This window comes from Laetiporus sulphureus (assembly GCF_001632365.1).
Source record: "Laetiporus sulphureus 93-53 unplaced genomic scaffold LAESUscaffold_22, whole genome shotgun sequence".
Lineage (NCBI taxonomy): Eukaryota > Fungi > Basidiomycota > Agaricomycetes > Polyporales > Laetiporaceae > Laetiporus > Laetiporus sulphureus.
Window position 1 is genome coordinate 313,523 of NW_024468531.1, and position 12,057 is coordinate 325,579.

The following is a 12,057-nucleotide window of genomic DNA, read 5'->3' on the forward strand; positions in this document are numbered from 1 at the left end:
ACAGGTCAGTCGTCACGTTGCATACTGTTATCAACATTTGTATTCTTATCTGACATTCGAGCCTCCGATCCCTGTACTGCGTCTCATAGATCCCAAGTTCGACGAACCCTCACCTCGGTCGTCCGACCTCGACCTCGACGACTGAGGCGGCCTGTAGATGGGCTGGATGGGCACATTCACTCTATCCTCCCAGTCATACAGAACCGGCCTGGGACGGTCGCGCTGGGAATCACGCTGAGAGCGATTGAAGAGATACGTACCCAGCCCGCCCAGTGCCGCTCCTGTCCAAAAGCCTGGCTGGATGCCAGCATTCTGCGCGCCAGTGGCAGAAGAGGACGAGCTCGCATGTTTAGTGTAAGGCGGAGGAGGGTCTCGATGGTCTGGAGGGTTGTTGCCGGAGAACCAGCCGCCGCCGAAGCCGCCACCACCCGCCGGAGGACGTGGTCTTGACGATCTACTCGCATTTCCGGATCTTGTGGATCGGTTACCCCAGCATGACTTCAGGACGCTGTAGAGCATTAGGAGAAGACACGCTGTCCAGATGATCGTGAAGATGACTGCGGATGGATTGTTGTAGGCATCTTGAAGACCATCAGCATGGATGTCTGTGGCATCGCAGAGAGATTGCACACGTACATCCGAGCCAGTTGGAGAAACGTGACCTAAAGAGCGGCTCGTCTCCTGCACGCAGGGCATTTGGTACTTGGACAAGGCGATATTCGAGAGAACATGAGCCTGTCAGTTCACAATGAGTCAGGAAGGCAGCGACACGATCCCGCCATTCCTACCTTTCAAGATGTCGGGGTCCCCAGGTCCGGACCAGCCCTCACACGATACCTCAACTCTGCCGAAACGGAGAGCCTCAGGGAGATCAGCCTCACACTGTGAGCACGATTGTTAGAGAGCCACGATCGTTCCGTCCACGCGAACAGGGAGTCGGAACACACCTTCCAATCCACGTCTGTGCCTTCGCCCCCAACATTAGTACACCGCACCACCTCTGGCTGGTAGACATTGCAAGGCTTTCCGATACATATCAACTGAGGGAGTGGTTGTGTTCTCCGTGCAGTTGTATAGGAGTCCTTGTAGAACGTCAGAGACTTGATGCGCGAGAGTGCGACCTTCGGATGCCTCGCCATGGTAAATGGGCAAGGCTATTGAACGATGTTGGCTGCACAGGTTCAAGAAAAGGCCTCACACACAAAGTTCAGCTGCGCGATGTGATTGTTGAGCAACGTGTCCTCGGTACCTTGTGGCTGGAAAAGATGGTGGACTGACGTGTCGCGTACAGCCTGTCTCAAAATGGCAAGTTCCGCCACCGAAGTGAGGGCCACAGGGCCTGCGGTTCGAGCCATTTCTCCAGGTGCAAAATGTCTCGTCGATTCCGGCAAGATGACGAAATGGATGACTGATATATTAAGCACGGACTGATTGCAAGTACAATGCGATGAGATACTCGGACAGAGACAATCGAACGGTGGATGTTGTCACAGATCACGTCCACGTGAGAATGTCACACCCTAAGAGACAAATCACGTGCGTTGGGCGCTGAAAATCATCCCGAGGTCCATAGTACATACAGCAACATCGTCCTCAGCTGTGATTCGACAACCTCTGCCGCAACTACAATCAAACAATCAAGTATCAGATCAGATTTATATGCTGGATAGTCCATAATGGAGATATCTGTGCGTCCTCGGAAAATGCTCTGTGCCATCCTATCTAACAAGCACTCAGGTAGGGCTCGAATGCATTGAACAAGTCCATGCAGGGATTGTGGTCAACGCATAGGCGTGCTAAGATTAATATCAACTCATCGGCACCCACCCCTGCTTCTAACACGCCTTCAGTCGAAGACGTCTCCTTGCCTGTACAACCTGTTGAAAACACCGAGACATCCTCGTCTGCGGCAACCCCACAGCTCGTCGAGAGCGAAATAAGTCCTCCTGCGACGGAAGTACGGTCTACTGTTTCTGTCAGTGGAAAGCGTAGAGGCCGTGTCTCTCGGCCGGCTGGCGAGGAGAGCAATAAACGGATGAAGCTGTCAAGTCAGTCCGGCAGTACTGCGAAGGACTACAGCCCTCCGTCAACGCGGCTTTCGGATCTGGGCGGCGTGGATGCATGTATAGAGAAGATGCTGGAGCTGGTCGCAATGCCGCTATGTCACCCGGAGATCTACATTCATACCGGCGTCCAACCACCAAGAGGTGTATTGCTTCACGGTCCTCCAGGTTGTGGGAAGACATTGCTCGCACATGCTATTGCTGGGGTATGTCTTACTACTTACGATATTTTCTGTCTATTCACATCGATCATAGGAGCTAGGGGTGCCATTCATCAGCATATCTGCACCGTCCGTCGTATCCGGCATGTCCGGCGAATCAGAAAAGACACTTCGAGATACCTTCGAGGAGGCGAAGGTGCGTTACCCAACGAAGACCGTCACTTTATGCTCCGCTGAAAGAATTCTAACAGCGGGTTGCTCCCTGTCTACTATTCATTGATGAGATTGATGCCATCACGCCTAAACGTGAAAGTGCTCAACGAGAGATGGAGCGACGGATTGTCGCACAATTCCTCACTTGCATGGATGGTAAGCTCTGGATAATCAGAACCAACTCGGAGGTCAATGGTACTAAGTCCGCGCTCTGGCAGATATGTCGTGGGAGAAAACCGACAATAAAGCTGTAGTTGTAATCGGAGCGACAAATCGTCCGGACTCCCTCGACGCTGCCTTGCGTCGAGCGGGCCGCTTCGACCATGAGATCAGCATGGGTGTGCCCGATGATGAAGCTCGTGCACAGTGAGTATAGTGCAGAACGTTAAATGCGTCCACTTCCTGACCGTATCGCGATGACAGGATTCTCCGTGTTCTGTGTTCCAAGCTGCGTCTAGAGGGTGACTTCGACTACACCGCTCTTGCGAAGGCCACGCCCGGTTACGTTGGAGCTGACCTCACAGCACTGACTGGTGCAGCCGGTATCATCGCTGTCAAGCGGATATTCAAGCAGATCTCAGACGGTACTCTGACTCTTTCAGATGGCATTGAGCAGCTCACGCCCAATCCGGACGGTGATGTCTTGATGCAGATCGATATTCCCCAGCCTACGTCCGACGCGCAGCCCGCACCACCTATCCCGGTTAAGCCAGTCCCCTTCTCCACCTTCGATGCTTCGGCACATACCACCGCAAGTTCCATCGTGCACTTCCTTCGCGCACACCCGGACCCACTCACCGAGGCGCAGCTCGTCCCGCTCTGCATCACTTTCGCCGACTTCATGCTCGCGCTGAAGCATGTGCAGCCGTCGTCGAAACGCGAGGGCTTTGCGACCGTGCCGGATGTGACGTGGACGGACATTGGCGCGCTGCACGCGACAAGAGAGGAGTTGCATATGGCGATTGTGCAACCGATTCGCAGGCCGGAGCTGTTCAGAGCGGTCGGTATCCAGGCGGCATGCGGCGTGCTGTTGTGGGGCCCGCCGGGATGTGGTAAGACGTTGTTGGCGAAGGCAGTGGCGAATGAGTCGAGGGCGAACTTCATCAGCGTGAAGGGTCCGGAGCTGCTGAACAAGGTACGCCTCGCATCGCGTAGCTAGTGAGAATCATTACCTCACAGGGCGCACCTTCTCTAGTATGTCGGCGAAAGCGAGAGAGCGGTGAGACAGGTCTTCTCTCGAGCTCGCGCATCGGCACCCTGTGTGATCTTCTTTGACGAGCTGGACGCGCTCGTGCCGCGTCGAGATGACAGTCTGGTATGTAACTCGGGATCATCCTTCTCTTCGCTCTACACCTCCTCACGTCTGATTCCTACAGTCCGAGTCCTCCGCACGAGTGGTCAATACTCTTCTCACAGAGCTAGACGGCCTCGATGCGCGCAAGAGCGTCTACGTCATCGCCGCCACGAACCGGCCAGACATGATCGACCCCGCGATGTGCCGTCCAGGGCGTCTTGACAAGCTGCTGTATGTCGACCTGCCCTTACCTGACGAGCGTTCGGAGATCGTACGCACTATGACGCGCAAGGTGCCTTTGGGCGGGGACGATGCCAAACTGGCAGTCGAGATGCTGGTGCGGGAGCGGTGCGAGGGATACAGCGGTGCAGATCTCGCGGCTCTCGTCAGGGAGGCGGGCGTGATGGCGCTCAAGCGCACTCTGGGTGCGTTGGATGCAATGGAGGAGAGCACAGCGGGCGCAGGAGCTCAGCCGGAGACGCGGGTGCATGTGGAGGTTGCCGACTTCCGCACTGCGTTGGAGAAGGTGCAGCCGAGCGTGTCTGCTGCGCAGCGGCGCAAGTACCAGGCATTGCGGTCGAAACTCTCTGGGCTTCCCGTACGAGCGAGTAAGGAGGAGAAGATTGACGAAGAAAAGTAGCGTATTAGTTCTTCGGTATAGTTATACAGTACAGTTGCTGCTACAGTGCTTCGGCGCTTTGGTGATGACTAGACTTTCTCTTCTATCTATAATGTGTTTCTTCGTTGCATTACAGCTCTCCGACTTTCTTTACACCTACGATAACCCGTTCGTTCCGCCTCCAGAACTGAACGAGCACTTCGGCCAGCCTCGTAGGGTCATCCTGTAACATCGCCCTTGTCAGAGCCGGCAGATGGTAACTGGAGTGTACGGACCTCTTGCAACATATGACCCACTCCGGGTATCACGACGAGCTGGAACTTGCCTTGCATCTGGCCAATCATCAATTCCTTGTCAAGTCGCTCTGTGCCGGCCAGAATGAGCAAGCGGGCGGTACGCGCTATAAGGAATTTGCTCGAAAGACCTGTGAACCAGCCTAATAGACCGAGTCAACTGTCAGTATGCATTAGCCGTGCCATGCATAAGGACGCGCACTTGTCCAATATGACGCGGTTGCCCTTAACGGTGCTCGCCAAACATAAGCTGGAGTGCCGGGACGAGCGTCGGGCGGCGCAGGTGTGATGACCGCTGGCACAGAGACTCTGGCAGAGGCTGGATTGCGGATTACGTGCGTTTGGACACTACAATAGAAGCCGTTGGTATCAGCTTGCCGTGTGCAGGACACCGATGCTTACTGCCATTCAATTGCCTCCTCCGGGCTGTCGAAGCCTTCCGGACGGGCATCCAGCAGACTGTGCATCATCGGCAATGCTTCGAGCGTGAATTCTACAACACCGTTGAGTATGCAGCCATCTTCAGTGCACGTGTCCCACCAACCTTCAACGATGTCGAGCACGGCGACACCGGTGATCCTGTACTGGCGCTCCTGGAGGATAGGACACGCACGGACAATAACGGATCCACCGAGACTGTGCCCCACCAACTGTGTTTACTTCAGCAATGCCGATCTAATGGTGTAGATAGCAACGCACCAGTAGAGTAGGTGCTGAGGCCCGATCTGAGAATATTACTTCAATGGTGTTGACAAGATCCGACACGAGGGTGTCGATAGAGAAGTCCTCTTGGTCCGGTGCGGGCTCTGTAATATGGGTCGTCTTACCTGCCGCAGCATATTTAATTAAAGCCTGCCAGCGTGTCATAGAACGGAGGACTTGCCATGTCCCCGGCAGTCCAGTGCAAGCACGCCACATTCTCCCTTGCTCACATCCGTCACCTCCTTCGCGACGCACGCAAACGTCAGGGCCGACATGCCCGCACCGTGATGGCACACCATCACTGTACCATCTGCGAACTTCGGCGGTGTATAATACACCCGCACGTCCAGCCCCGAGGCGGGCACGGAGACCTGGGTGGCTTGCTCGAAGAAGTTGGATGCGGAAATGGGTGCGAAGGAGGCATTGGGGACCCGTTTGCGAGCGGATCTGGGTGTTCGAGAGGGCCTGTAGACAGCAGTCAGTACGAGGTGCGGTGCTTGATGAATGACAGGTCTGCATCATCAACGCCTGCCGGTCTGCACATGGAAAGGGCAATCCTTCTCCAGACCAATCCCGCTTTGCATTCATGGCAGTCACTCCCCTCTCCGTAGGCTTCTTTAAAGCCATTCCGACAGTTTTTCACATTACAACCATGACATACGACGAGTATATATACGCCAACCGAAAGTAATTACTCACATCGGTGCAGGGCCAACACCAGTGGATAACGATCCCAAGGAATCCGCGGCCTCGGACTCCTCGTCCCCTTCATCATCAACGGCCGGGAGGGCAGGCAGTTTCGAGATGCGTGCCTGCATCGCTGAGCGATACAAATCAGACATGATGGTTGCAGGTCAAGGCGGCGTGGCCCAACATATTAGCAGGCACGAGATTCCACGCGACCGCCGGTTGCTGTTCCGAGACGACGAGGCCTACACATGCGGTTGCGCACATCAAGATATCAGTTCAGAGGTCATCTTTCGAAATTACCTGAACATCGTAGAAACGATGGTGTATATCCGAAGCAGATCTGTCCGCCACACCAACTTCAAGCGAAAAAATACAAGGCAAAAGAATAATCATTCAAATCTACAGTAAAAGCGATGTGTATGGATCGTAGCTACGACCAATGTGGCGACAATATACTGCAGATGAATCGAGGAGGACAGGATAAATGGAACAAGCTATGTACAATCACTGATCGCTCGCCGTACGGGTTTCGCGGCATGCTCAGACGAACTGTGCGCGCATGTCGATCCAGACAATGAGAAAGAAATGCACATCAGTCAGGCTGAGTGTACTGGGAACGTTGCTGAAACCGTGTACAAATGCACGGACTATGAGAGGTGGCAGTCTAGTCCTCGAAGGCGAAGGCAGACGAGCCTTGATATGAAAAGCACCGCCGCACTGACTCCGTCGCGCGGTTTGTGTACACGTACACGGCTGCCGAGCAGCCAGGAATCCCCTCAGGGATGGAGTGTGTTTACATAGTTGCGAATGGCGCAAATCGGATACGCCTTGAGAGTTTGACGATCAAGATGGGAAAGGGAAGACGGTCCGCGTAAGAGGAAGGATCAGCACTACCCATGTGGCGTAGGCTGTTGCAAAGGCATTCCTCTTGACTGCCCCTGCACATCCTGCGGAGAATATTACTCACGAGACAATACTCCAAGTATAGCCAATACGCACCATGCGCTGCTTTTTGAGCGGTCGCGGCCGAACTCCTGCATTACCTGCCTTCGCGCCCGCCACCGACGCCGGCTTCGGCGTTCCACCACCATTGACGCCGATACTCTGCGCCTGCCCACTCATTCTATTTGTAGTCGTGCCCATTTGCACCCCATCCATCGAATATTCCCGCTCGCGTTTAACTCCGCGCTTTGCCACTCCAGAGTCTGGGCCCGCCACGGGCGCAGGCGTCGACCCTGGCGTGCTCCGTGCGGGTGTAAATGTGTTCGTAGGCCCTGGCGTGGGGAGCGTACCGGCCGCAGGCGTGCCTATGGAATGTGGCGTGCCAATCCCAAGAGGCGTCCGCGTTCGGTGCTGGACCGGGTTCGCGCTCTGGTATGCTATTGAAGTCGCCGTGGTCCGCGTCATGCCTGATGCGGGCTTAGGCGTGCCGGTTCGTGCTGGCGTGTGTGCAGCGGTGGGAGTGGAGATGGAGGTAGCCATAGTAGCGGGTGTCACGGGCAGACCTGTGGCGCGGGGTGTACCCATTGCCGCCAGTGCGGCCTGTCCTTGAGCCTTCGCAAATTTCCTGAGCTCTTTCTGCGTAGTTCAATCCGTGTGAGTGAGACGGAAACATCGGACGAACGATAATACGGACCCGCTTCTTCCGATCCTCCCGCGCCTGCGGTGACTCCTCGACGAGGGCGGCGATGTTCCACTAAAATGTGCATCAGCACTGCTCCAGATATATAGCGTGAAGGTATCCATACAGCTTTGATGCCTTCCAGGGAGACCGAAAATGCATCCCGCTGCGTCCTCAAGTCGAACCGTTTGATAGCTATTCTCTGCTTTGGCGGCACTTGTATCATCGTCGTGAGGTAGTCATCCTTCTTTATTGAATGCTTTCCTGCAGCCCGACTGGTGAGGTCACGAACGGGCACCAGTGACCGCCATTTCACGTACCTGGAAGACCTTTGATGAGCTGCCTGTATGTATTCTTGGCCTTCTTCTCTCCCTTTCCCTCCTCTTCTGTACCGTCGGCTCCTATTGGGGGCGTTGATCCAGGCGGCACGGACCGTTCCTTCTCCTTGCCCTTGCCCTTGTTGATGGTTGTCGAGGTAGGCTGCTCCACGGGAGCAGAGTACGGCCTAACATACTTGTTGTACGCTGGGAGGAGGTTGAATCGAGTGAGAAGGTCTTCTGTAGAGGTAAAGTGTGAACGCGGCTTGGGTGGTCCTGCACCATGGGATGAGCAAGATAAACGAGGTCAGTACTCCGCACAGGCGGTGGACGCTGGGAAAAGAGACCTGGTGGAGGGAGGTAGACAATCGGTATTTCAGGCGTAGTAGAGGGTCCTGCGAGCGCATTTGTTGGCTGAAGGTTGTATTTGGGGGGTTCCTGGTGAGCGTCGATGTCCATGTCGGCGATGTCGACGATGGCGAGACGGTCATAAGCAGTGTGGCGGCTAAGTGGCTTACGGCGGCGGTGATCAAACTGGACACACGAACACGCGCCAGATGTTTAATCTCCGACGTGTCGGGGATTGAATGAGATTCAATCCTTGAGCGGCGCGCCGTGGTCACACTTTGGGCCACATTTCCCTTTTGTTGACGCATTTGTCCGCTGCTTCTCTCGGAATCTCTCCGCTGAGCGAGGTAACAAGAATGAATTGCAATCCATGGCGATTGGGCCACCATCGAGTTGCGAACTGGCTCGCACCGCGGAACGAATAGCTAGCGCCATGTTATCTCATGCCGGCGACTGTTAGGTGTTAGTCAGGAATTGGGCCGCGATTCGGGACGACCACGCTCAGGCTAAAGGCTGCCGCATGTCCGCCTCTCCTCATCCCTCCCCATAGCGGCCATGGCGGACGGCGACAACACCTACCAGACTACCGATGCCGTAGGCACCTCCACCATCTCCATCTTCACTCCCTCCGTCTCCAGAGTCAGATCCGCCGCTCGTGCCAACAACTGTCACACGGTCTCGCGCGAGCACGCTGCAACGATAACACCAGCTGGGGATGAAAGAGCGCCGCTACTGGGCAGCGGACCCCATAGAGTCAAGAAAAAATGGTATCGCCCGAGACCTCTTTGGTGAGTGCGCTCGGTCGCATGACATCTCGGATGCGATATAGAAGCGAGCGTTCCTTGCGAGCGCGCGTCAGCGCCAGTGACGTCCTTTCTGATACTCGACCGATGTTGCCTGGCCGGGGGTATTTGGCGAACATTTTTAAAGGAGTGTGCGGGGTTGAATATTCATTGAGTGCATATGAAATGTTGCTTGCGGATATAAGTGTGTGAGCATTGTCAGAATGGCAGATGCTGGAGCAGTGGGCTTGCGAAGTTTGAGAGGTGTAGTTCAAGACACCCGGGGCGGTCTACATGTAGCCACCACATTAGCACATCCAAGCCGAGACGAGAACACGTTCTGATTATTGCTTGGACCCGCAGGCTCGTCCCCTTCTCCATCACTGCATCTATTGTGGTACGTACCTTGCTCGACCACTCACGAGACATGTCGTTGAGCTCACGGATCACATTCAGCGCGGCATGACCCTTGGTCCTCGTGTAGAAGTCTTCACTCAACTCTCCTGCAATGCTATCTATGGTCGCGACGTCTACGATCATACTGGCGCTAATGACAGCGTTCTCCTAACTACAACCTACCAATATAATCCTCTTATGGATATCGATTCAAGCGGCAACCATCTCAGTAGACTGCCAGTAGACCTCACTAGTATCACTCAAGAACAGCCTATTTATTTTGCATCCAACACCAGCGACGATGACGACGACGAACCGGATCCCCGAGTAATTCCATCCAGGCGATGCCTGCAGGATCCTGCAGTGCAATCTGGAGCGGCACGTTTGCAGATGATCATGACGTTCACTATGGGTGTCCTCTCAGCTCTGACGACGGGCTGGTGGGGCCACTTCGGTGAACTGCATGGTCGTACGCGCGTGCTGTCGGCGGCCACTCTGGGTCTCTTGCTGACGTCAGTAGCTCGGGTTTACCTACGCGGTCCTCACTCACTGTCACTTTGCAGCGACTTGATGTTCATCCTGGTCTCCACTCCACACAGCATCTTCGCGGCACACGGGCACAAGCTGCTGATCATCTCTCCCGCAATCGAGGGTCTTCTCGGCGGTTGGCAGACGCTGCAGGCCGCGATCAACGCATACGTCTCAGACTGCACCTCGGACGGCTCGCGCGCGCAGATCTTCTCTCGGTTCACAGGCGTGTCTTTCTTTGGACTTTCCATCGGCCCGACGATTGGCGCTTTCCTCATCCGGCACCCGCTTTTCATGGGTGCGCCGCCAAGCTCGAGCACGCATGGCCAGACGCAAACCGTGACGTTGGTCTTCTACGTGAGCGCCTTCTGCTCGTTCATCAACCTGCTCTTCGCCTTGTTTGTGTTCCCTGAGCCGCCAAAAAAGGAGGGCGCTATCGCGCAGCATACTGAGGAGTTGTCAGATGCTGATGGATTGGCTTCGACGGCGGGAGGCAAACATGGGTTGGTATCAGGCTTCTTGGGCCCGTTCGCGTTGCTTGCACCTAGAACGATCCACTCCGTCAGTGGTGCTACCAAGAAGGACTGGAGGCTGACTTGGATGGCGTCAGCATTGCTCGTGTACGCTTTGTCGACTGTAAGTTCCTCAGTTCCTTGCAATTTAGCGGGTAGTCAAACATGCTGTGGTCACCAGGGAATCTTTCAAATCAAGTATCTGTACGCTGAACACATATACGGTTGGGGAGCAGAACAGGTATGATCAACTACCCTGCAGGAAACCGCTCGCCTGACTCGTGTATTCAGCTAAGCTATTACATTTCTACCATGGGTGCCGCTCGGACTCTGTATCTCTTGGTGTTAATGCCCCGTAAGTCCGAGTTCGTCTTGGGCACTTCCGTTCCTCTTCTCACTTCGTGTTTTCAGTGATCGTTGTGAGCCTCAAGCCCAAGCCCAAGGCCTCCGTAATGCCCACCGCCCCCGCTGTACCAGGGAAGAAGCCGCCGCAGACACCCGCACAGATCGCCGCCGAGATGAGGTTCGACTTCGCGCTCCTACGCGCATCGCTAGCGGTCGACATGTTCTCGCACATCCTCGTCTCGCTGTCGTCGCCCGACTCGAGCGCAGCCATGTTCTACCTGTACACCTCGCTGAGTAGCTTTGGCGCAGGCGTGGACCCGGCGCTGCACAGCTTGGCGCTCTGCGTGATGCAGGCGAATGGCGACGACAACCGTGGCAAGCTGTTTGGCCTGTTCGCAATGTTGAGGACTGTGGGACAGATGATTCTCGGCGTGAGTTCTCGACATAGATCTGCAGCCTGGCCACATACTGATGACGCCGTCGATTCCAGCCCCTGCTGTTCGGCCTGGTCTACAGCTCGACGGTCGCCACCTACCCCAAGGCGATCTTCGTCGCCGCCGGCAGCTTCGCGTTCACCGCCATGGTGTTCCTTTGCATGATTCGGCCCGATGTTGGACACAAGGGGAGACGCAGGGCATCCCGAAGACACGATGACGTGGAGCCTGAGCGTGGGCGGTCGCGCATCAGCAAAGACATTAGCAAGGCAAGTGTCCGGGTCGTGGTCGTGCCTATCGCAAGCGGCTCCTATGGCATGGTGTCGGAGCGAGGGTCGCGGTGAGACGTTCGCGCCCATCGTTAGATGATTTTTCTGTTAGATGGCTCCAAGCCTTTTGCTAGTTTGTATGTACTCTTTATTGTTGTTTGTTTCGTGTACATAAGATTAGAGAAATCGGAGACATTGGATAAGGAATAAGGATTACACAAGGCAGCCGACTGAAGTCACAAGCGCGTCGAGTCACGGTCACATGATTGCGTCGCTGCGTCACGTCACTCCTGCTGAACTCTGGCGAGTGGCTACTAAACTCATTCGCCGACGTCCAGCTGCAGAAACGTTCAAACTTCTGTGATTTATGAACGATGACTCACGGCAATAATATTACACTCAGCGCAAAGCTCATGTTTGATGAATTATTCTTGCGTGAATGTGTATCCTGTACAGCCGCGGACTCTCTC

At 55.2% G+C, this 12,057-nt stretch overlaps 5 protein-coding genes across 5 annotated transcripts; 2 read left to right on the forward strand and 3 right to left on the reverse strand.

Moving 5' to 3' along the window:
* Positions 1-45: 45 nt before the first annotated feature.
* On the reverse strand, positions 46-1,139 carry LAESUDRAFT_654094 (DUF1183-domain-containing protein; the record flags this gene model as incomplete). Its single annotated transcript, XM_040904467.1, has 4 exons — positions 46-581; positions 637-735; positions 789-882; positions 948-1,139. 4 exons carry the CDS (start codon positions 1,137-1,139, stop codon positions 46-48), a joined length of 921 nt encoding a protein of 306 aa, XP_040763879.1.
* A 626-nt stretch (positions 1,140-1,765) lies between these two features.
* On the forward strand, positions 1,766-4,371 carry LAESUDRAFT_654367 (AAA-domain-containing protein; the record flags this gene model as incomplete). The annotated part of the gene is made up of 7 exons (XM_040904478.1): positions 1,766-2,269; positions 2,319-2,420; positions 2,476-2,593; positions 2,656-2,803; positions 2,861-3,572; positions 3,633-3,752; positions 3,814-4,371. 7 exons carry the CDS (start codon positions 1,766-1,768, stop codon positions 4,369-4,371), a joined length of 2,262 nt encoding a protein of 753 aa, XP_040763880.1.
* A 109-nt stretch (positions 4,372-4,480) lies between these two features.
* LAESUDRAFT_701054 (protein phosphatase methylesterase) lies at positions 4,481-6,211 on the reverse strand (the record flags this gene model as incomplete). The annotated part of the gene is made up of 8 exons (XM_040906435.1): positions 6,045-6,211; positions 5,527-5,810; positions 5,343-5,470; positions 5,188-5,293; positions 5,046-5,136; positions 4,846-4,991; positions 4,626-4,786; positions 4,481-4,573 (listed from the first exon to the last, which is right to left on the reverse strand). The coding sequence occupies exons 1-8, from the start codon at positions 6,185-6,187 to the stop codon at positions 4,481-4,483; spliced, it is 1,152 nt and encodes a 383-aa protein (XP_040763881.1). The 5' UTR covers positions 6,188-6,211.
* A 714-nt stretch (positions 6,212-6,925) lies between these two features.
* LAESUDRAFT_654074 (uncharacterized protein) lies at positions 6,926-8,253 on the reverse strand (the record flags this gene model as incomplete). The annotated part of the gene is made up of 5 exons (XM_040904465.1): positions 6,926-6,982; positions 7,035-7,613; positions 7,672-7,731; positions 7,784-7,920; positions 7,977-8,253. Coding segments are annotated over 5 exons (1,110 nt in total), but the record flags the coding sequence as incomplete, so codon positions are not given.
* A 447-nt stretch (positions 8,254-8,700) lies between these two features.
* On the forward strand, positions 8,701-11,813 carry LAESUDRAFT_726359 (MFS general substrate transporter). Its single transcript, XM_040909017.1, has 8 exons — positions 8,701-9,109; positions 9,467-9,500; positions 9,560-10,011; positions 10,063-10,663; positions 10,721-10,780; positions 10,831-10,894; positions 10,951-11,315; positions 11,375-11,813. Exons 1-8 carry the CDS (start codon positions 8,877-8,879, stop codon positions 11,660-11,662), a joined length of 2,097 nt encoding a protein of 698 aa, XP_040763883.1. The 5' UTR covers positions 8,701-8,876; the 3' UTR covers positions 11,663-11,813.
* The last annotated feature ends 244 nt before the right edge of the window (positions 11,814-12,057 follow it).

Bases quoted from the DNA above. Each gene is read 5' to 3' on its own strand.
- LAESUDRAFT_726359 (XM_040909017.1), top strand. From the start codon at position 8,877: ATGGCGGACGGCGACAACACCTACCAGACTACCGATGCCGTAGGCACC. The intron at 10,664-10,720 runs GTAAGTTCCTCA...TGTGGTCACCAG, and splicing joins TCGTGTACGCTTTGTCGACT to GGAATCTTTCAAATCAAGTA. The intron at 10,781-10,830 runs GTATGATCAACT...TCGTGTATTCAG, and splicing joins ACGGTTGGGGAGCAGAACAG to CTAAGCTATTACATTTCTAC.